The sequence below is a fragment of the Cebus imitator genome, unplaced genomic scaffold (genome assembly GCF_001604975.1).
Source record: "Cebus imitator isolate Cc_AM_T3 unplaced genomic scaffold, Cebus_imitator-1.0 Scaffold61, whole genome shotgun sequence".
In the NCBI taxonomy this organism is placed as follows: domain Eukaryota; kingdom Metazoa; phylum Chordata; class Mammalia; order Primates; family Cebidae; genus Cebus; species Cebus imitator.
The window spans coordinates 6,753,278-6,776,318 of record NW_016107376.1 but is presented as its reverse complement, the minus strand read 5'-3'; the positions used below and the strand labels follow the sequence as shown (position 1 = coordinate 6,776,318).

The following is a 23,041-nucleotide window of genomic DNA, read 5'->3' as shown; positions in this document are numbered from 1 at the left end:
CTTTCACCCTCCTTGTTTTCAAGGTTCATCCTAGAAGCTGATTTCATTTCCTTTGTAGAAAGAGGGCAAGGGGAATTTCACCAGAACAGTACTTTCGGGGGACTCAAAGGGAAGACCTTCTTCCCCTTGGGGACTGAGCAGCCCTTCCACGTTGGGAACGGTCTTGGAGGTCAGCAGGGAGGACTGTGCCTGAGTCATGTTCCGGGAAGCCGGGAGAAGGAACTGTGTCTGCTCATTGCTGTTTCCTCGCCTGTCACCCTCATCTGATGCTACTGCTCTGCCTTTTGCAGCATGACTGTGAGTACTGTCAGTATCACGTCCAGGCTCAGTACAAGAAGCTCAGTGCAAAGCGTGCCGATTTGCAGTCCACCTTCTCCGGAGGACGAATTCCAAAGAAGTTTGCCCGCAGAGGCGCCAGCCTCAAAGAACGGCTGTGCCAAGATGGCTTTTACTACGGAGGGGTTTCTTCTGCCTCGTATGCAGCTTCAATGTAAGACATTCTCAGGGCTTATTTTGGGGCAAGGATTTTGCTTATCAAAGACAAAACCTACTGCTTGTACCTTCTTGTAACCATCATAGGATACTTGCACAAGTTTTATCTTTCATAACTCACTGCCTGAAACAAGTTGGTTAAGGACCTCTTTTATTCCCAGGCAGAGAGAAAGGCATTCAGGAGAGAGAGAGTGACTTGTGTTGGGCTTTAAGAGAGCCCACTCTTTCTCTTCGACTTCTTTTGGTTTTGGGGGGTTTTTTGAGATGGAGTCTCACTCTGTCGCCCAGGCTGGAGTGCAGTGGCGCAGTCTCAGCTCACTGCAACCTCCACCTCCTGGGTTCAGGTGATTCTTCTGCCTCAGCCTCCTGAGTAGCTGGACTATAGGTGTGTGCCACCACACCCAACTAGTTTTTGCATTTTTAGTACAGACAAGGTTTCATCGTGTTGGCCAGACTGGTCTCAAACTCCTGACCTGAAGTGATCCACCTTCCTCGGCCTCCCAAAGTACTAGGATTACAGGCGTGAGCCACCACGCCCGGGCCCTCTTTGACTTCTAATGTGAATAGTGCAACTTTGTCAGGGCTTTTAAAAATGTGTTAATCACATTGTTAACGCCCTTCTGATTATTTCTCTTACAACTATCTATTGCAGGAGGGTGAGGCTCCGGACCTCATGGAACCCACATTTCATTCAGTGAGCGAATATACTGTAAAGCCTCACGTAGGGAGTGGGGCGGTGCTGGGTAGGCCTCCATGGCCCCTTGCCTGGGGATCTCAGAGTCAATAGAGTCCCTGACATTGTAATCCAAGGGTGTGCAATATTTTGGCTCCCCTGGGCTCCACTGGAAGAATTGTCTTGGGCCATACATAAAATACACTAATGATATCTGATGAGCTAAAAAAAAAAAGAGAGAGAAAAGAAAACTCTCTTAATGTTTGAAGAAAAGTTTATGAATTTGTGTTGGGCCACATTCACAGCCACCACCGTGGGCTGCGTGTGACCCAAGGGCTGCAGGTTGGGCAAGCTTGTTGTCATCAGTGACCGCTTCACCACATTATAGACAGCACATCTAAGGACTTGGCATCAGGCAGCTACAGTTGGTCCAAGAACAAAACAGGTTTGTCTTCCCAATCCAACAGAAATGGGGCAAGACGATTCACTTCCCATATCTTTTTTTTAACAATGAGCATGTTTTTGAGATTTAAAACGATTTCTGAATTTTTCCAATCTGCTAAAAGCAATACACGTACATTAGGCTTTTAAAAGAACGTATAATTCAACCAAAGGAGAAAATAAAAAGCAACGCTAATCCTACCACCTGAGAAACTGTTTGTTCCGGGCCAGGCACCGCGGCTCACACCTGTAATCCCAGCACTTTGGGAGGCCAAGGCAGGAGGATCGCTTAAGCCCAGAAATTTGAGACCAACCTGAGCAACATGGCAAGACACCTACAAAATACAAAAAAATTAGCTGGGCATGGAGGCACATGCCTGTAGTCCCAGCTACTTGGGAGGCTGAGATGGGAGAATTGCTTGTGCCTGGGGAAGTGGAGGCTGCGGTGAGTCACGATTGCTCTACTGCACTCCAGGTTGGACAACACAGTGAGACCTTATCTCAAAAAAAAGGAACACCCCAAACTGTTAGTTACTTGGTATATATACTCCTAGGTGTCGTGTTTTGTTTTTACATAAGTATAAATTTTTAGTAATATAAAATGAGATCATAGTATGCCTGTTCTTTGTAACCACCTTTTTACCAGTGTAAAATAATTGTTTTTCTTGTCTTACTTATTTTTAGTGGCTACATAGTGTTCTTTTACATACTCTGCCATAATTCATTTAAACAGTTCTGTATAGATGAACATTAATGGTTTTTTCAATGTATGACATTATAAAGAAAGCTGCCATTAACTATCCTAAATTTTTGCATAATCCTTAATTATTTTAAGATAAACATCTAGACTGCTAGTTCAAAGCATTGGCATATATTTTTATTTCTTTTGCCCAGTTTCCTTCCAGAATGGCCTCAAGCAGATTTGTAGACTGCCTCCGGCTTTTCTGTGTGACACAGTGCATAAACCAGTACGCCTTAGGGCTGCGGCATTAAGAAAGCCTGCTTAGATAGTGTTTTGAGAAACTTTGATGGTGTTTAAAGGCCACTGCACCCATCAAAGGAGGTCAATTATAAGATAAGAGGGGCTGGGCGTGGTGGTTCATGATGGTCTCTGTGCCTTCTTTACCTCATCAGAGCATTGGGACTTAGTGATTCTCCTTTTGGGGGCGACTTGTCATTTCAGTGCAGCAGCTGTGGCTCCAAAGAAGAAGATTCAAACCACTCTGAGTAATCTGGTTGTTAAGGGCACAAACTTGATCATCCAGGAAACACAACAAAAACTCGGTAACTTTGTTCCTCCATACGAAATTTCTTTCTCCAGTTTAATTATGCAGTCTTAGGGATAAAAGAGTTCACACTGGACGCAGTGTACACTGCACCAGTGATGGGTGCACCCAAATCTCAGAAATCACCACTAAAGAACTTATTCATACACAAAAATAAATAAATAAATGTGCAGTCTTTAGGGTTGAACGTGGATACAGCTCGTACTCTTAAGTAATAAGAATCCACTCATCACCTGTACTTAATGAGTGGTATGGTCCGACCTGGAGGAATCAAGCCTGGTTTACAGGACCTTAAGAAAAAAAACCAGCATATTGGTCGTAGCTGTGTCTTACCTTAGTATGCTTTTTACAATTTCTTGGTGTATCTGGGTCAACTCTTAACATCCAGCATTAGAATCAGTAGTATTACCTTCCTGGCCACACTTCTTATCTGTTATCTTTTGTTAAAATAGGCCTTGGTCATAAAAACAAAACAAAAATAAAAATAAAAACAAGCCTTGGTCAGAGAATGCAGCCCCCACCCTGGGCTTATGGTTGTAAACAGTGGTTAGGGACCCTTATCTGTAGTACATATTCCAGAAACAGGGTATGGAATGACCCCCAGATTTAAGGGCTTACTTAGTATTCTAATCATTACTAGAAATAAAGTATACTCAGGATACCCTGCAGTCCAAGTCGAATGTTAGATGTTAAGGATTCCTTTTTTTCCCGTTGGTATTCCGTCTACTTCATTTACATACGACTAAAATTACGGGTACAGAGTTTAGAAAGTGGTATGTCATATGACCTCAAACTATCTGAACATGAATCCTCTAAAGCCGGTGTTGACATGGCACAGGAATACCCCGGAAGAGCCTGTCTTGCTCTGAGGAGTTCAAGGAACTGATGGACCTGCCGACGTGTGGAGCCAGGAACCTAAAACAACATTTAGCCAAAGCCACAGCTTCAGGTACTGTGAGCTGCACAGCCACACGTGTGTCCCTGTGTTCCTTCAGCCACCCAGGGCACCCCCTCAGTCTGTGGGCTTCTGTTTCAGGGATGTTGGGGAGCTCAAAACCTGCCATCCAGTCCATCTCAGCCTCAGCACTCTTGAAGCAACAGAAGCAGCATATGTTGGAGATGAGGAGAAGGAAATCAGAGGAAATACAGAAGCGGTAAGAGGAGCAGACTTAATATTCCCCGCTTAGGTCATCCAGCTCAGGCATCCTCAGAACGCCTTCATCAGGTTCCAGAATGTGACTTCAGGTTTCGGTTGGCTGCGTTTTAACTCTGAAAGTTTAAAATAGGTTTCCCATAACCTGAATAGCATTTAAGGCTGTCTGTATATTTCTTACACTAGTGACTCCCAACACCAAATGGTACAGGTTAGTTATTACCATGGAAAAGGGAAAGGGGTGAGATGTGAAGGGGGAGAGCACAGGTTCCCCTGCTGACTGTCATTTTTTTCTTTTTTTTTTTTTTTTTTTTTTTTTTTTTTTTTTTTTTTTTTTTTTTTTTTGAGATCTGTCACTCAAGCTGAAGTGCAATGGCACAGTCTCGGCCCACTACAACCTCCATGTCCCAGGCTCACATGATCCTCCTGCCTTGGCCTCCCAAGTATTTGGGACTACAGGCTTACACCACTATGCTGGCTAATTTTTGTATTTTTCCGTAGAGACTGGGTTTTGCCACAATTCAGTTTTTTTATGACAGGCAGAGCCAATGAGTAGAGTACAGTTCTTTGGATAAATGGTAAAAATGGAGAGTCACTTTAGAAGCAAAAGTGGAAACGTGTTACTTGGCTTCAGCCAATAATTAAAAAAAAAAATCAAGTGGAAATGCATATGGGAGGTGGACAAATGAGTGACTCCTGGACTCAGGTCATTGAATAATGATGGAGCTGCGATTCACAGGCACTTTATGTGCACTCCATAAACACGGCATCTGAGCCTCTGGAAAGCTTCTCAGCCTTGTTTTACTAACTGTGTGCCTGGAGGTCAGAGAGCTAGTTTGTGGTAGGGCTGAGTTTTGGGCTCACAGGTAATCTGCTCCAGAGCCAAACCATTTGCCATCCCAAATCTGGGCTGCTAAAAGGCCACTGCATCCATGAAAGGTGGTCGATTATAAGATAAGAGGGGCTGGGCGAGGTGGTTCATGCCTTTAATTCCAGGACTTGGGGAGGCTGAGGCAGGTGGATCACAAGGTCAGGAGTTCGAGACCAGCCTGACCAACAAGGTGAAGCCACGTCTCTACTAAAAATACAAGAGTTAGCTGGGCATAATGGCAGGTGCCTGTAATCCCAGCTGCTTGGGAGGCTGAGGTGGGAGAATCGCTTAAAACTGGGAGGCGGAGGTGGCAGTGAGCTGAGATCGCGCCACTGCACTCCAGCTTAAGCAGCAGTGCAAGACTCTGTCTCAAAAATAATAATAATAATAATAATAATAAGAGGAAAGTCTTTGGGAAAGTAAGAAAATGGGTTTGATCTCAGGCAGATTAGTTTGAGGTGCTGGTAGGATATCTACAGAGGTATTCATTGAGTGCCTACAGGTGACATAAATTGTATACGTGGACATAGAAATATGTATGGAGTTGTGAGCCTCGTGGGAAATAGAGAGTGCCCATCAGTTTGAAGTCATTGCAATTTGAAAATTTTCAGAATTTCGTTGGCCAAAGAAGCCTTCACTTTGTGCAGGATTTGATAGATAGTTTGCAAACTCGGCCTAGACCTTGCAAGAGTAGGTATGTGGGATGGGAAAGCGTACTTTTCTGGTATGGCCTGGCCCTCATCCCCAGCCTGGCCCTTGTGAGCAGTGTGGTCCTGGGCCTCAGTTTCTTCATGGATCAAATAAGAGGTTTGGATTAGATGGTTTCTGAGGTTTGTTGTTGTTTTTAAGTAACTCTCAAGGCTGGCTCTGTGGCTCACATCTGTATCCTAGCAGTTTGGGAGGCCAAGGCAGGCAGATCCCTTCAGCCCAGGAGTTCGAGACCAGCCTGGGAAACATGGAGAAATCCTGTCTATACAAAAAATAAAAAAATTAGCCAGGCATGGTGGCGCACATCTTTGGTCCCAGCTACTTGGGAGGCTGAGGTCGGAGGATTGTCTGAGCCTGGGAGGTGGAGGCTGCAGCAAGCTGCAGTTGTGCCAGTGCACTCCAGCATGAGCGACAGAGCAAGACCCTGTCTCCAAAAAAAAAGTAAAATAGCTCTTAAAACCATTTGTTGCCAGTAAGTGCTGTAATCCCAACACCTGGGAGGCTGAGGCATGAGAATCACTTGCACCCAGGAGGCGGACGTTGCAGTGAGCCAAGATCGTGCCACTGCACTCCAGCCTGGGCAACAGAATAAGACTCTGTCTCAAAAAAAAATTTTAAAAGGATGTAAAATAATCGCTGCAAGTTGTAGTGCTTTTCTGTTAATGACTTCCAAATGTCCCACATGTACTGTCCCTTTGCAGGAGCATAAACTAAAATGTAGGGAGATGCAATGACCTCCTACAGGCCCTCGAGCTGACAGTAGGGATGGGAATATGGGTGTGCTGCGGATGACATCCACTGCACAGCTGATGGATAAAAACAGTCATCAGCTCTAAAATGTTAGGGCAATGACAGCTTATTTAAAGAAAACACAATTAATTCAGGAGTTAGTGAAGCTAGTATTGTTCTTATTCTGTGCAAATTTGAATTACCAGCCAAGGCGGGGAAACTATTTTGCTAACAACTAGCTCCCAGCTGGTGGCCTGCCTGCTACCTCCTAGTTCATGTTGAGTTCTAGAGTTTTTATAAACCCTGTTTGCATATTTTAACCGTATGTTCTTTAAAGATTTCTGCAAAGCTCAAGTGAAGTCGGGAGCTCCGCTGTGCCATCCTCATCAAGACAGCCTCCTGCTCAGTCTCCAGGGACACGATCTGAGTTTCCCAGGCTGGAGGGAGCCCCGGCCACAATGACACCCAAGCTGGGGCGAGGCGTCTTGGAAGGAGATGATGTTCTCTTTTATGATGAGTCACCACCACCAAGACCAAAACTAAGTGCTTTAGCAGAAGCCAAAAAGGTAACTGGCATCTCTTCTTTTTAACACCTGAGTTTGCATTCTGTAGGACAGAGCTGGAGGAAAGACAGATCCTAACAGCTGTATATTGATCGTGCTCATTAGAGTCAGTGTAATTTGAAAAGATGGTAGTGTCAACATAAAATGAATTTAATCCAAGAAAGTTAGAGCTGTTATCTCCACACTATTTCTTGCCAGGCTACAGGATGTACCCTAGAGGAAGACAGTGTTTATAACCAGAGACACTGACTGTAGGAAAACAATTGTTGGAATTGTTGAGGTGAGACTAATGTAAAAGGGTAATTTAAGGAATCCCTCCCTCCCTCCCTCTTTCCTTCTTTCCTTCCTTCCTTCCTGCCTTCCTCTCTTTCTCTCTCTCTCTCTCTTTCTCTCTCTCTCTTTCTCTCACTCTATCGCCCAGGCTAGAGTGCAGTGTCACAATCTCGGCTCACTGCACCCTCTGCCTCACGGGTTCAAGTGATTCTCCTGCCTCTGCCTCCTGAGTAGCTGGGATTACAGGCACCCACCACCACTCCCAGCTAATTTTTATATTTTTAGTAGAGACGGGTTTTCACCATGTTGGCCAGGCTGATCTCGAACTGCTGACCTCAAGTGATATGTCCACCTCAGCCTCCCAAAGTGCTAGGATTACAGGGGTGAGCTACTGCTCCCGGCCATTTATTTATTTATTTATTTATTTATTGACAGGGTCTCCCCCTGTCACCCAGGCTAGAGTGCAGTGGTGCAGTCCTGGTTCACTGCCCCCTCAACCTCCCAGGATCGATGGATCCCCCTGCCTCAGCCTCCCAAGTAGTAGCTGGGACTGCAGGCACGTGCCACCACGCCTTGGTTAATTTTTGTATTTTTGTAGAGATGAGGGGTCTCCCTTTGTTTCTCAGGCTGGTCTTGCACTCCTAGACTCAGGCAATGCCACCTCAGCATCCCAAAGTGCTGGGACCACAGGCATGATCCACTATGCCTAACCAAGAATCCCTCTTTAAAAGAAATTTTACACAGAAGTCTAGTCACATGACAGGAGAAAGCTGAGTTGCTTTGGCTGAAGTAGGGGACACTAAGAGCCCCAGCTGCCTGCTTCCTGAGTCCCCTCACCGAGCTCTCTTTCTTCTAGTTAGCAGCTACAGCCAAATGAAGTGCAGAGGCTAGCTGTATGCCACAACCTTACTGACTTATAGTATTACACATAGTAATGCCTATAATAACAACCATGACGCATGTCCATATTACTCCACACCTGTGATATGCGTGCTGTGCATTTACTATGTTTGTTTGCTTGCTTTGTGAGACAGAGTCTCGCTCTGTCACCCAGGCTAGAGTGCAGTGGTGCAATCTCGTCTCACTGCAGCCTCCGCCTCCTAGGTTCAATCAGTTCTCCTGCCTCAGCCTCCCAAGTAGCTGGGAATATAGGTGCCTGCCACCATGCCTGACTAATTTTTGTATTTTTAGTAGAGACAGGGTTTCACTGTGTTAGCCAGACTGGTCTCAAACTCCTGACCTCAAGTGATCCACCTGCCTCGGCCTCCAAAGTTCTGGGATTACAGGAATGAGTCACTACACTCGGCCAGAAATGTATTTACTATGTACAGATTCATACTTTGCAGACATCTTATTTCATCCATACCACCATGACCTTGAAAGATAGGTCAATGCTATATCATCATTTCCTTCTTTTGTTTTGTTTTGAGACAGGGTCTCACTCTGTCTCCCAGGCTGGTGGGCGGTGGTACAGTCACAGCTCACTGAAGCCTCCACCTCCCTGGGCTCTGGTGATCCTCCCAGCTCAGCCCCCTGTAGCTGGTACTGCAGGCATGCACTGTCATACCCAGCTAATTTTTGTATTTTTTGTAGTGATGAAGTCTCACTATGTTTTTTTCTCAGGCTGGTCTTGAACTCCTGAGCTCAAGCAGCCTGTCTGCCTCAGTCTTCCAAAGTGCTGGGTTTGCAATGAGCCACCGTGCCCAGCCCCATTTCCATTTTATAAATGAGAAATTACATAACTTGCCTCGGGTTACGAGCTAGTCCATGGCAGAGCTGGATGGAATTCTATCCTAATTCTGTCTGATTCTAAAACTTACAAAATGGTGATGTGGCTCCTTCACGGATCTGGAAGCCTGCAGTCTCGCTGATGTGACACTTGTTATATTTAAATAAACTGAGACTTACTCATCAGCGTGTAGACCTGTCTCCCATGCTATTACATTCCAGTAATTGTGTTAATAATACCAAGTAACATTAAGATATGTTTTGATAATTTCTGTTGGAGGACAGCCAGAATTCACTGGTTAATAACAAAAAAGGGGTCCAGGTCTTAAATGCCTCTGTCATCTTTCAGATCTTAACCGCCCTCTCTTCTCTTCTTTTCTAGTTAGCTGCTATCTCCAAATTAAGGGCAAAAGGCCAGATTCTTACAAAAACAAACCCAAATGGCATTAAGAAGAAGCAAAAGGACCCTCAGGCCGTCATGGAGGTGAAGGAACGTGTAGAAAAGAACATCATGTTTTCTCCAGGTACTGCAGTTTCACAGTTAACAGTGGAAAAGAGAAACTGTTTCTAAGGGAAATACGTCCTAAACCCAAACCAGCACCCAGATATCAAGTAGTTACTTCAATTTCCTCCTATAAAGAATACCTAAATAAAATTTCTATGGGTAGAACTGATTTTTTTTATAATCACGTTAAATTGGAATGAAATTAGACATAATTCGAATACTTGGGAATAGGATCTTGTACATATGTTAGCGTAAAGATTTGCTTTGACAGAACTCAAATTCCTTTGTTTTAAATTGCCCTGTATTTTTAAAACTCTGAAGTAGGCAATATCATGTTAACATCATTGTCAACATATTTAACATTGCTATTATCTATTATGATAGTCAGCTGCCTATTTGAAGGTGAAAAAGAGATTCTAATTTAGTGGCCAAATCTGCCACCAGCCACATTCTAAGCTCAGCTTCTTGGCTCACCTCTGAGACGTCTCCTCTGCTGGGGCCAGCTGGGGTGGGTCGCGTTTGAAGGGCTGGTAGGAGAGGAAGGGGGAGTGGAAGGGCGTGGAGTCGATGAGGCACGCTGGCTTTCTGCAGTTTCTTGGTCGCTGCTGATGCTTGTTCCTTCCACTCTAGCTGAGGTTGAATTAGAACCTGCCAGGAAAAAAAGGAGAGAACAACTTGCCTACCTGGAATCTGAGGAATTTCAGAAAATCCTAAAAGCAAAATCAAAACACACAGGCATCCTGAAACAGGTAAGATCCCAAAAGGTCAATGTCCTTCAAAGCCAAGGTGCCAGCTGTAGGACCAAGAATCTGTTGTTTTGTTTTGAGACAGAGTCTCAGTCTGTGGCCCAGGCTGGAGTACAGTGGTGCAGTCTCGGCTCACTGCAACTTCCACCTCCCAGGTTCAAGCCATTCTCCTGCCCCAGCCTCCCCAGTAGCTAGGATTACAGGCATCTACCACCATACCAAGCAAATGTTTATATTTTTAGTAGAGGCAGAGTTTCCCCATGTTGGCCAAGCTGGTCTCTAACCCCTGACCTCAAGTGATCCTCCCGCCTTGGCCTCCCAAAGTCCTGGGATTATAGGCATGAGCTACCACGCACAGCCAAGAATCTGCTTTTTACATAAATCTAGAAGTAGGTATGTGTCAGTTTGTTTGAGTTTGCTTTGAAGAACAGGATAATTTCGAATAGATTTTAGCCTTGGCTTTGTCCCTTTACTGAAGAATATCATTTGACTTAACATGACTTAAATAGATATCAGTATTATAAAAATGTTTGCACTTGCTTATGGCTTTGAAGTGATGTTTAAATGGTTCCACACTGTTGCTGTTTTCTGCCTTGCAATATGCGAAGAGAGTCTTCCCATTCCAGTATTTTTATATCGGCATTTCAAATGCTCTAAAGCAGGGCTTAACTCATGCCCAAGGCCTCTTTTTAGTAACAGGTATTTGTATTGCTTTCTTATCTTGAAATAAAATTCATAAATATGAATTACCTATACTAGTCATTTTGAAAAATTAATATCCTAATGCAAAGAAGGAAAAAATGAAAATATTTATGATAAAGGTATAGATTGCATTATGGATTTTTAAATGCATAGGCAGAACTAGCTTAGGGGAAATAAAGTCGTGAGAGGCTTGGATTTATCAGTATAAATGAGCCAGAAATGGAGACTCAGAAATGTTTCTTTGATAATGTGGGGGTTTTCATCAGGGGTGGGAGGAGTGTCCAGACAGGGTCTCCATATGTTCCCCTAACTGGTCTTGAATCCTGGGCTCAAGCGATTCTCATACCTCAGCCTCCTGAGTAGCTAGGAATAGATAATGTACTTTTCAGAGGGAGGGTTGTTTTTTTGAGACAAGGTCTGGTTTATCTATGTTGCCCAGGTTGGAGTGTGTGTGTGTGTGTGTGAAGTAAATAATCCTGAGAAACCAAAGTACCCTTGTCCCTCAGTATACACAGGAGTCTAGTTTTACTCTTGGAATTGTCAACATGTGTTAAAACCATGCACAAATATTGTTGGGTTGTGTGGAAAGCAGTTAGGTTCTAGGGTTTTAATCAGGTTCCCCACCCACACATTTGTCTCAGAGCACACACAAGCCAGGCAGGACACACACAAGCCAGGCAGGATGAGAAGCAGTCCTTAGTTTTGTCGGTGACTGTCCCATGCATTGCAGAGAGTTCAGCACCCCTGGTCCCTGCCAGCCGCCGAGGTAGCAATCATTATGATAACACAAAGTGCTCCCACCAATTTAAAAACATCACCATTCTGTATCACTACTCCAAATGATCTGCTCTTCCTTTGATTAACAAATAACAAAACAGCTCTACGTCGTATCTTTTCACTGAACTTGAAACTCAGGAGAGATGCCAGCACTGACTCTGCAGGCTGCAGAGCTGAGCTCGTCGCTTCTGTGGCTCCCGAGGCCCTGGGCCCTCCTGCCTGTGGAGCAGCGCTAACCCCGTCGCTGCACGCACATTGTGCCACAAGCATCTCTGCCCTTGGGGCTGTTCCCTGATGTTCCCTGTACCAAGGACACTCGCCAGCGGGGGCCCGGAGTACCTTGTTATGGAGTCTATATTAGAACAGTAGAAATAACTGCCCTCAGACACACACTTGACATAATGGTGCTGTCATGTTAGGAGTGCTTATTTGTATTTGATGTTTTAAAAATTACCAAATGGGCCAGGCCCAGTGGCTCACACCTATAATCCTAGCACTTTGGGAGGCCAAGGCAGGCAGATCACCTGAGGTCAGCAGTTTGAGACCAGCCTGGCCAGCAGGGTAAAACCCCATAGCAGCTGAAGGTCCAAAACTTTAGTTGGGCATGGTGGCAAGCACCTGTAGTCCCAGCTACTTGGGAGGCTAAGGCAGGAGAATCTCTTGAACCCGGGAGATGGAGGTTGCAGTGAGCCAAGATTGCACCACTGCACTCTAGCCTAGGTGACAGTGAGACTCCATTTCAAAAATAAAATTTAAAAGCATCACCAAATGCTCTTGTGTCCCTTTGTTTTTGCATATTAAGAGTTCATTTCTACGCATCATCTTTTGCTTTGCAGATTGTTGAGGGACTGTCCAGGGCCCTGGCACATTTAGCCTGTCCTTCAGTTCTGTTCTGTTCTCAGCTGAGTCACCTGAATAATCATCGAGTTACTCTTACTGCACTGCCTGAGCGCAGACTGGGTTTGGCACCAGGTCTCTCACATGCCCTGTCATTCCAGGCCGAGGCTGAGCTGCAGGAGCGCTACTTTGAGCCACTGGTGAAGAAAGAACAAATGGAAGAAAAGATGAGAAACATCAGAGAAGTGAAATGCCGCATCGTGACATGCAAGACGGTGGGTGAAGGTGGGGGCTACGGTAACCATGGGCCCCGTGTGGTGCTGTTGTGACTCGGCAGCACGTGGAGAACATGTGGGATCTGGGGCCCTGTCTTGTAATGTGTCAGTTAATTAGGCTGGAAAGCTAAGGGTGGAGGTGGCCCAGAACCCGGCTTCCTGCCTGACCTGGCTGCTGTGCTCTGCCAGTGGAGCGTTTGTCTAGCGCATCCTTCTCTCATTTGACCACTGCCCCCAGTTCAGATGGGCCCTAACATCTCCTCCCCCGGACCACTGTGTCCACGTGGCTCAGTGTTGATAGGCCCTGGGACCATGGTTGAAGCCCTTGGGCTCACCACTCTACTCTGCACTTTGAGGTTGCCTAAGTCTCGAGTTATTTATCAAGCTCAGTGTAATTCTCAGAAGTGACAGCGCTCTCTCCCACACATGCTTTGCTGCACACCCACCGCTTCTGATTCTCTTTGGTCTTTCTGAGGATCACAATTAGAAGTGAAATCCTTAATCTCTCTGTCTTGGCTTTGCTGCTAATGAAATAGGGAGTAATAATAAGCCTACATCCTTTTTACAGATCATAGAAGAGAATGAAAGAGCTGCTGATCCCTCTTTTATATAGATGCCAAGCCTCTGCGTCGTATGTAAGCAAGGTGCCATAATGACTCTCGCACAGACCAGCTGAAGCTGTTTAGGGGTTTACGGTGCTTTTCCTCTTCTGCCCTTGCTATTGTCATCATGGAACATGTTATACAGTAACAAAGTTATTGTGTACTTTGTGACTGACCAGAATTTGGGCCAAACATGAGGAACAGTGGTATCAGTCTGAGGGAGTCAGGCAGTCACACGGGTAGCTGTAGCAAGAGGCGAAGGTGGCCCAGTCCCCTAGCAAGGGCCCAGGTGGTGATCACGGAGCAGATTGTCCTGACCGCAGCTGAGTGTTTGTCCTCCAGCTCTTCACCAGCACTGTGGGCTTCTTGTTGTTCTGTGCAGTGCGCCTACACTCACTTCAAGCTGCTGCAGACCTGCGTCAGTGAGCAGCATGAATACCACTGGCACGACGGCGTGAAGCGGTTTTTCAAGTGTCCCTGTGGGAACAGAAGCATCTCCCTGGACAGACTCCCAAACAAGCACTGCAGGTATGAGAACCACCTGGGGCTCTTTGTCCCACATGGGGATCTTCATCTCTTTTTCCGGTGGCTGTGAGTCTGTTCCCTGGGAACGTTGGATGGTCATTCTGTGCCTTCCCACAGCTCCAAGCTGTCTTTGGGACTCAAGTTGTTATCTGAAATCCTGGAATTCCTTCCCTGCCCTTTCACTGCTGTCCCCAACACCTAATGTAGTACCTGGCCCACAGGAGGTCCTCAGAAGTGTTTGTTGAATAAATAAGAATGATAGGGTGGGGTGGTGAACATGTGTGTGTTTGCTGGGGTCTAGGATGCACATAATATTTTTTTCTTCTCTCTACTCCCAAGAGTTACTTGATCATTTTAAATTTCTTTAGCTTGTGAGAACTGCCGTTCCTCAGTATCCAAGGGGGATTGGCCTCAGGACAGCACTCTCCCCGCAGGATAGCAAAATCTGTGGCTGCTCAAGTCTCTGTTATAAAATGATGTAGTATTTGCATATAACATGCACACATCCTCCCATATACTTTCAAACATCTCTAGATTACTTCTAATACCTAAAACAACGTAAGTGCTGCGAATAGTTGTTGTTTTTTATTGCCATATTGTTATTTTTTCCTGTGCTTCCTCCAATAAAAGGGGAGGGAGCCAGGAACCTGGGCCGGTTCATCCCTTTACCAGGAGCTGGCTTGCAAATTTTTCACAATCTAGATTATAATTTTTAAGTAGTTATTTATATGTTGATACTTGACTTCTCTCCAAAACAGATGACTAAAAATGTCATTATAGCAAGAGCTTACGGAAAACATTAGAAAAATTTTTTTTAAATCTGTTCGAAGTGCAAGACACAAATGGACCGCGCTTTCTCTGGCGCTCTTGTCAGTTCCTTCTTTTTTTTTGAGACAGGGTCTCACTCTGTCATCCAGGCTGAAGTGCAGTGGCACGATCATAGCCCATTGCGGCCTTGAACTCCTGGGCTCAAGCTTCTGCCTCCTGAGTAGCTGGGACTACAGGTGTGTGCTACCACACCCAGCTACTTTTTTTTAATTTACTTTTTTGTAGAGACAGGGTCTCACTGTGTTGTCTAGGCTGGTTTCAAACTCCTGGGCTCAAGTGGGCTCAGCCACCCAAAGTGCTGGGATTACAGGCATGAGCCACCATGCTTGGCCCTCGTATTAGTTCTTAAGATCAAGGCTGCTGCAGTGAGCTATGATGTCACTACTGCATTCCAGCCTGGCCCACAGAATGAACCCTGTCTCTAAAAAAATAAAAATGAAAACAAAACAAGTGTCCCTGAGCCCTTTGAATTACAAGAGAGTGAAGAGGCCGGGCGCAGTGGCTCACGCCTGTCATCCCAGCACTTTGGGAGGCTGAGGCAGGCAGATCACTTGTGCCCAGGAGTTTGAGGCCAGCATGGGCAACATGACAAACCCCCACCAACCCAAAAAAAAAAAAAAAAGAAAAGAAAAAGGAAGTGAGTAAAGGCTTTTGGGATATAAAGAGAAGAGGAGGATGATCCAGACTAGAAAGATTATTCCTTTCCTTATCTCAACCTTTCTGCTCCAAAAAAAAAAAAAAAGAGAGAGAGAGAGAGAGAGAAGGAAGAGGCCAAACATAGACTGTCCTGCACCTGAGAGCCAGCTCCCTAAATCTGAGTCTCTTCCCAACAATCATCAGTTGTAAAAACCAAGGGTGCGTTCATTACCTGCAGCGTGTGGATTCCTGTGGTACTATCATTTGAAGCTCCATCTCTGAAGCCTGTAGCTTTGTAAGGAACTACAGACCACTTCCCAAGTCATTATAGATTTATCTAGTTGCATTCGAGCATAACCTCAGATTTGTCATATAGTACGAGTGTCACCTTGAACAGCTCCTGGAATGGGGGCTACTGTCCCCAAGTACAGTGAGCACATCGTCTTTGCATGAGTGGGCCTGCACCACCCTGCTGAGTGAATCCGTTTTTCTGTTTCAGTAACTGTGGCCTCTACAAATGGGAACGAGACGGAATGCTAAAGGTATGCCATTTGCCTACTAATTTGTGACTCCTTTTAATGACCCATGCTGATAATGTTGTACCATCTCCCATTAAAATATTTTCATTTTTCTAGGAAAAGAATGGTCCAAAGATAGGAGGGGAAACTCTGTTACCAAGAGGAGAAGAACATGCCAAATTTCTGAATAGCCTTAAATAACCCTAACTTCGGACGTTTCACCTCAGCTTTCCTTGCCTCCTGTGGCTCTGGAAAGCAAGGGAGTGGCTCTGTATTGTCCATTGGTTCTTGATTGACACCGTCAAAAACAAATGCTTGTTAAGCCCCTAAGCTTTGCCTACTTACTTACTGCCATTGGGTTGGTTCACACCACATTTAACACTGACATTTAAGTGGAAAACCAAGATATCATTGTCTTTTCTAAGCTCACTATGGATGATTGTATTATTTCATTCACAGAAGTTTTTGCTCAACAAACTAGAAGGCAAACAGAGAGCTGTGTTTCTGTATCTTTTGGTTACAGAATGTTCACTCCTTTATCATAATAAAATTTTAGTGTTTATAGGGACACCCAGAGGCAAAAAAATTAATTTAGCTTAACTCTCATCCCAGGTAAGTTGCTTACCTTCTGGGCTTCAGTTTCTTACCTGTAAAATCAGGAAGATTGGACTAAGTGATCTTGAAATGTATTTTTTAGCACTGGATTTCTACAAATAAAACTTTTTTCCATCTAGATAATTATGATCACTGCCTTTAATATAAGATTTGATATACGGATGTTAAAAGCCAGATTTCTGGGCCGGGCGCGGTGGCTCAAGCCTGTAATCCCAGCACTTTGGGAGGCCGAGGCGGGTGGATCACAAGGTCAAGAGATCGAGACCATCCTGGTCAACATGGTGAAACCCCGTCTCTACTAAAAATACAAAACATTAGCTGGGCATGGTGGCGCGTGTCTGTAGTCCCAGCTACTCAGGAGGCTGAGGCAGGAGAATTGCCTGAACCCAGGAGGCGGAGGTTGCGGTGAGCCGAGATTGCGCCATTGCACTCCAGCCTGGGTAACAAGAGTGAAACTCCGTCTCAAAAAAATAAAAAAAAAAAAAGCCAGATTTCTTCATTCCATTCGTTATCTCTGTTTTGCTCTTGAAATTGATCAAGTCACTGAACCACTTTGCATTTCAATTTATATATAAAGAAAGAAAGAGGGCTCTCTGCTCTTTCATTATTGTGGAGCTCTGTGATAGAAATACATAAAATCTCACTTTACTTTTTAAAATTTGTTTTTTAAGACAGTGTCTCACTGTCACCTAGGCTGGAGTGCAGTGGTTTGATCACAGCTCACTGCAGCTCAGCTTCCTTGGGCTCAAGCAATCCTCCCACCTGTCTCCTAAATAGCTATGACTACAGGCCCGGCTAATTTTTGTGGTTTTTATAGAGATGGAGTTTTGCCATGTTGCTCAGGCTGGTCTCAAACTCCTGAGCACAAGCAATCCACCCACCTCCATTTCAAAAAACAAAAAAAGAATGAAAGGTCAAACCCTGTGCAAATTACCACAGCAAAGGTTTTATTCAGGAGATCAGGAGATTTTTCGGTCTGGGCAACCTGATTTTCCAGATATCATTTGACCTAAGTGAATGTTGGTATCAGCTAAAAATTGAGTAAATTAGTAGAATTATTGTATTGAACCTTGAGCTCTAGCTAAAAGTAATGTAGGTTTCCCCTAAGATGTTATTATGTTAGGGACATAACACTTTTGGGGGATTGTTGTGGGAGATGGTTGATTTTGGTTTTCAAAAGCCAGAAATAAAATTGACATGCCTTAGATTTCATAAAACTCTGCTCTAAGGTCGAAGGTGCTGTGTCTAACTCGTGTTGCTCCTAAGGTTATGTTCTAATAGCTGTTCTTTTAGGAGTATACTTCTACTTTATAAAAGGTTGCTTTTCTTTTTAATTTATTCTAACAGAGAAAAGAATAAAGTATTTATTAATAAGAACCAAAAGTTCTTATTAATAAATAAGAAACTGGGATTTTTTAATGGCTCATTTAGGATAGATTTATTTATCTCATTAACTTAAAACAGCTATGTGTATGAAATAGTTCACAACGACACAGAACTTAACACCAGGTTGCTATCTGAGCATCCCTTTCTTACTTACAGGGAAAAACAATTTTTTGTGTGTGGTTGTTTTTGTTGTTGTTTTTGAAACAGAGTCTCACTCTGTTGCCCAGGTTGGAGTGCAGTGGGGCATTCTCAGCTCACCACAACCTCCACCTCCTGGGTTCAAGTGATTCTCCTGCCTCAGCCTCCCGAGTAGCTGGGACTATAGGCACCTACCACCATGCCTGGCTGATTTTTGTATTTTTAGTAAAGACAGGGTTTCACATTATTGGCCAGGCTGGTCTTGAACTCCTGAACTTGTGATCCACCTGCCTCAGCCTCCCAAAGTGCTAGGGTTACAGGTATGAGTCACCACACCCGGCAAAATAATGTTTTCATTTGAACAGAGGGTATCGTTGCAGTCAGTGTTCACTTGTATATTGTTATATAAGTTTTATAATATGCTTGTAAAGGCTGAGAGTGAGCTGTATCTGGGTGCCTTTTTACAACTGGGTTTTAACTTTTTAAATAAATGTAAAACATAATTGTAATTTCTTAGTTTTGCTCAATCTTGGGGGACTTTGCTCTGATGTGTTCTGTGCATATGCTTTCTTAGCATATTTGGGGATGAGAAGGGGTCAGTGGGGTGGGGTGGGGAAACTTGTTATTTTATTTCACTTTTTTTGAGACAGAGTCTTGCTCTGTCACCCTGGCTGGAGTGCAGTGGTGCAATCTTGGCTCACTGCAACCTTCACCTCACAGGTTCAAGCAGTCCTCCCACTTCAGCCTCCCGAGTAGCTGGGATTACAGGCACGCTCCACCACGCCTGGCTAATTTTGGTATTTTTAATAGAGAAGGGGTTTCACCATGTTCCCCAGGCTGGTCTCTAACTCCTGCCTCAAGTGTTCCACCAGCCTCGGCCTCCCAAAGTGCTGGGATTACAGACATGAGCCACTGTGCCCAGCCTAATCCTGCCTTCCTTTTCAACCTTTACGAAGTGCCTTCATGTGAATCCATCATACGTGTTTTGTTTTTCTTAACCTGCCATTGGTAATGCAGGGATTAAATATGTAATCACAGGCCACTGAAACAGGGTAAGTACACAGTAATCTGAACTAGCAAACAAAAACCATGTCCTTTGAGGAGAACCTGCTTGATCTAAATATTATAATCCTCACAATGGGTTTTTTCTTTTCACTGTGCCTTTTTCTGTTTAGAGAAAATAAGCGGTTTTTTAAAGAAAACCATCTTTGTCTTGGGTTTTGTTAAATTTTCCCTTTCCAAACATCAAAAGGAAAGCAGAAGTATTTTAGATACCAACCATCCAGCATAGCAAATAAGGGACCTCTGAATAACTGGTGTGGAATTTTCCCCAAAGGGAATTTATAAACATTCAAAGCTTCAGGCGGACTGGTAGATAGCAAAGCTGACAGGAAGAGATCGCATGGACTGCATTTCTGGGTTGAAGCTGATGAAGACAGAAGTAAAGCTTGATGTTTGCAGCAGGTGAAATCATGTCTTACGACATTTTAGAAAATCTGGAGCGCAAATCTGTTTGTATAAGTGTATCCCCAGTAGCAATCCATTAGGTGTAAAATAGACTTCTTTCATCCCATGGCTAGAGATTTGGAAATCATGCAGCTGTCAAGAACTATGGGTGAACCCTGGCCTGGCGTGGTGGCTCACGCCTGTAATCCCAGCACTTTGGGAGGCTGAGGCAGACGGATCACCTGAGGCCAGGAGTTGGAGACCAGCCTGGCCAACATGGTGAAACCCCGTCTCTACTAAACATACAAAAATTAGCTGGGCATGGTGGTGCACACCTGTAAGTTGGTTAAGTAATTTGGAAATAAGATCTGAAACAGAATTGGAACCAAGTCTGTGGGAACGTTGCTTGACCAAGACTTCCATACTTTTTAAATCAACTGTATTAAAATATAAATTTCATACAGTAAAGGGCACACATCTTAGGTGTGCGGTTGGCTACATTTAGACAAATGTATACATCTATCTGTATAGCCACACCACAAGCAAGATACAAGACATTGCCATCATCCCAAAAGCCCTGCGCCTCTTCCCAGCCCAACCCCCAGCCCATCGCTCATCTATCAGTATAGTGTAGATCTGTCTTTCCTAGAGTTGCATATACAGGAGTATACAGGACACACTTTGGCTGGCTTCTTTCACTGGACATATTTTGCAATTCACGTTGCCTGTATCCATGGTTTATTGTATTATATGGATATGTCCCAGAATGTATTCACCTGTTGGTAGGCAAACGTTTAGGTTGGATTCCCAGTTTGGGGCTGTCCTGAATAAAGCTGCTGTAAATATTCAAGTATAAATCTTTCTGTGGATATGTTTTTGTTTCTCTTGGGTAGATATCTAAGAGGGGAATTTCTGGGTTACATATTAAGTATATATTAGCTTTTAGCTGGGCACGGTGGCTCACACCTGGAATCCCAGCACTTTGGGAGGCTGAGGTGGGTGGGTCACTGAGGTGGGGAGTTCGAGACCAGCCTGACCCTGCAGAAACCCCATCTCTACTAAAAATACAAAATTAGCTGGGCTTGGTGTTGCATGCCTGTAGTCCCAGCTACTCTGGAGACTGAGGTGGGAGAATCGCTTGAACCTGGAAGGCAGAGTTTGTGGTGAGCCCAGATCCTGCCATTGCACTCCAGCCTGGGCAACAAGAGCAAAACTTCATCTCCAAAAAAAGTATACCTTAGCTTTGTAAGAAACTGCTAAACTATGTTCCAAAGCAGTTGTACCATTTTCCGCACTAGTAATGTCCGAGAGTTCCATTTACCCAGCGTCCCACCAATACATTTTTCGTTTTAGCCACTCTGATATGTGTGTAGTAGAATGTCATTGTGATTTTAATTTGCATTTCCCTGATGACCGGTGGTATTGAACATCTTTTCATGTGCTGTTGACCGTTTGATGTCTTTTGGCAAACTGAAACAGGTGTTTCTGTATTCTGGGTATAGGAAAACCTCCTTTCCTTGGACTTTGCAGATACTGCGATTTTTAACCCTGCATCAAGCAAGCCTACTGGCACCATTTCCCACTGACATGTGCTCACATTGTGCAGCTGTCACAGATGGGTAATTTTCACTGTATTTCAAACTTCTTGATTATTATTCTGTTATGGTGATCTGTGATCAGTGGTGATCTGGGATCAGTGATCTTTGATATTACTCTTGTAATTGTTTTGGGGGGCCAGGAACTGTGCCCATATAAGTGGCAAAGTGAATGGATAAATGTGTGTGCTCTGAGTGTTCCATCGACCAACCATTCCCCCATCTCTCTCCCCTCCTCAGGCCTCCCTATCCCCTGAGATACAAGAACATTGAAATTAGTCCAATTAATAACCCTACAATGGCCTCTAGGTGTTGACGTGAAGGAGTCCTGCACCTCTCACTTTAAATCAAAATCTGAGAATGATTAAGCTTGGTCAGGAAGGCACTCAAGGCTGACAGCCATGCCTCTTGCACATTGTGAATGCAAAGGAAAAGTTCTTGAAGGAAATTAAAAGTGCTGCTCCAGTGAACAAAATGATCAGAAAGTGAAACAGTCTTATTGCTGATACGGAGAAAGTTACAGTGATTCGAGTGGAAAATAAGGCCCTCGCTCTTCAGTTCTGTGAAGGCTGAGAGAGGTGAGGAAGCTGCAGAAGAAAAGCTGGAAGCTAGCAGAGGTTGGTTCATGAGATTGGATGAAGATGCTGTCTCCATAATGTCAAAGTGCAAAGTGAACAGCGAGTGTAATATAGAAGCTGCAGCAATTTCTCCAGAAGATCTAGCAAAGATTATTGATCACAGTGGCTAAACTTTTTTTTTTAAGACTGAGTCTTGCTCTGTCACCAGGCTGGAGTGCAGAGTGGCGCAATCTGAGCTCAGTGCAACCTCTGCCTCCCAGGCTCAAGCGATTCTCCTGCCTCAGCCTCCCAAGTAGCTGGGACTACAGGTGCGCACCACCATGCCCAGCTAATATTTTGTATTTTTAATAGAGATGGGGATTTCACCATGTTGGCCAGGCTGGCCTCGAACTCCTGACCTCAGGCAATCCGCCCACCTCAGCCTCCCAAAATGCTGGGATTATAGGTGTGAGCCACCACGCCTGGCCCACTAAACAGATTTTTAATGTATATGAAACAGCCTTCTGTTGGAAGAAGATGCCATCTAGGACTTTGATAGCTAAAAAGAAGTCAATACCTGTCTTCAATGGACAGGTTGACTCTCTTGTTAGAGACTAAGGTCACTGGTGACTGTAAGTTGAAGCCAGTTCTCATTTACTATTCCCCAAATCCTAGAACCCTTAAGATTTATGCTAAATCTACTCTGTCCTCTATAAATGGGAAAACAAAGCCTGAATGGGAGCACATCTATTGCCAGCATGGTTTATGGGATATATTAAGCCCACTGTAGAGACCTCTTGCTCAGAAAAAAGATTCCTTTGAAAATATTACTGCTTGTTTACCATACACCTGGTCATCTAAGAGCTCAGATGTACACAGAGATTAATGTTTTCATGCCTGCTAACACAGCGTCTGTTCTGCAGCCCATAGACTGAGAAGTCATTTTGACTAATTGAAGTCTAATTTTTATCTTTTGAGGTGGAGTTTGCTTTGTTGCCCAGGCTGGAGTGCAGTGGCACGATCTCAGCTCACTGCAACCTCTTCCTCCCAGGTTCAATCGATTCTCCTGCCTCAGCCTCCTGAGTAGCTAGGATTACAGATGCCCACCACCATGCCTGGCAAATTTTTGTATTTTTAGTAGAGACAGGGTTTCACCATGTTGGCCAGGCTGGTCTTGAACTCCTGTCCTCAGGTGATCCACCCACTCAGCTTCCCAAAGTACTGGGATTATAGGTGTGAGCCACCACACTCAACCTCAAGTCTTATTATTTAATTATATTTCATAAGGTTATGGCTGCCATTGATAGTGATTCCTCTGATGGATTTGGGCAAAGTAAATCAAAAACTTTCTGGAAAGGATTTGCCATTCTAGATGCCATTAAGAACATTCAAGATTCATGGATGAAGGTCAAGATAACAGCATGAATATGAGTTTG

The 23,041-nt window shown here is 44.4% G+C and overlaps 2 protein-coding genes across 4 annotated transcripts in view; one reads left to right on the top strand and one right to left on the bottom strand.

Moving 5' to 3' along the window:
• The window catches only part of MCM10 (minichromosome maintenance 10 replication initiation factor), a 39,443-nt gene extending 22,762 nt beyond the window's left edge, over nt 1-16,681 (top strand). Inside the window, exons 10-20 of the mRNA XM_017529847.2 lie at nt 291-490; nt 2,790-2,890; nt 3,731-3,841; nt 3,929-4,046; nt 6,691-6,919; nt 9,300-9,441; nt 10,053-10,171; nt 12,646-12,759; nt 13,744-13,889; nt 15,850-15,892; nt 15,986-16,681. Coding sequence (XP_017385336.1) covers nt 291-490; nt 2,790-2,890; nt 3,731-3,841; nt 3,929-4,046; nt 6,691-6,919; nt 9,300-9,441; nt 10,053-10,171; nt 12,646-12,759; nt 13,744-13,889; nt 15,850-15,892; nt 15,986-16,069 — 1,407 coding nt within the window. The 3' untranslated portion in view covers nt 16,070-16,681. The remainder of the gene's footprint in view (nt 1-290; nt 491-2,789; nt 2,891-3,730; nt 3,842-3,928; nt 4,047-6,690; nt 6,920-9,299; nt 9,442-10,052; nt 10,172-12,645; nt 12,760-13,743; nt 13,890-15,849; nt 15,893-15,985) is intronic.
• Nucleotides 1-23,041, bottom strand: part of UCMA (upper zone of growth plate and cartilage matrix associated) — a 64,152-nt gene that overhangs the window by 8,365 nt on the left and 32,746 nt on the right. For all 3 annotated transcript variants that reach the window (XM_037739029.1, XM_037739028.1, XM_037739030.1), the window contains exons 2-3: nt 13,141-13,225; nt 9,897-10,070 (exon numbers count right to left, since the gene is read on the bottom strand). In XM_037739029.1, the coding sequence (XP_037594957.1) occupies nt 9,897-10,070; nt 13,141-13,225 (259 nt within the window). The remainder of the gene's footprint in view (nt 1-9,896; nt 10,071-13,140; nt 13,226-23,041) is intronic.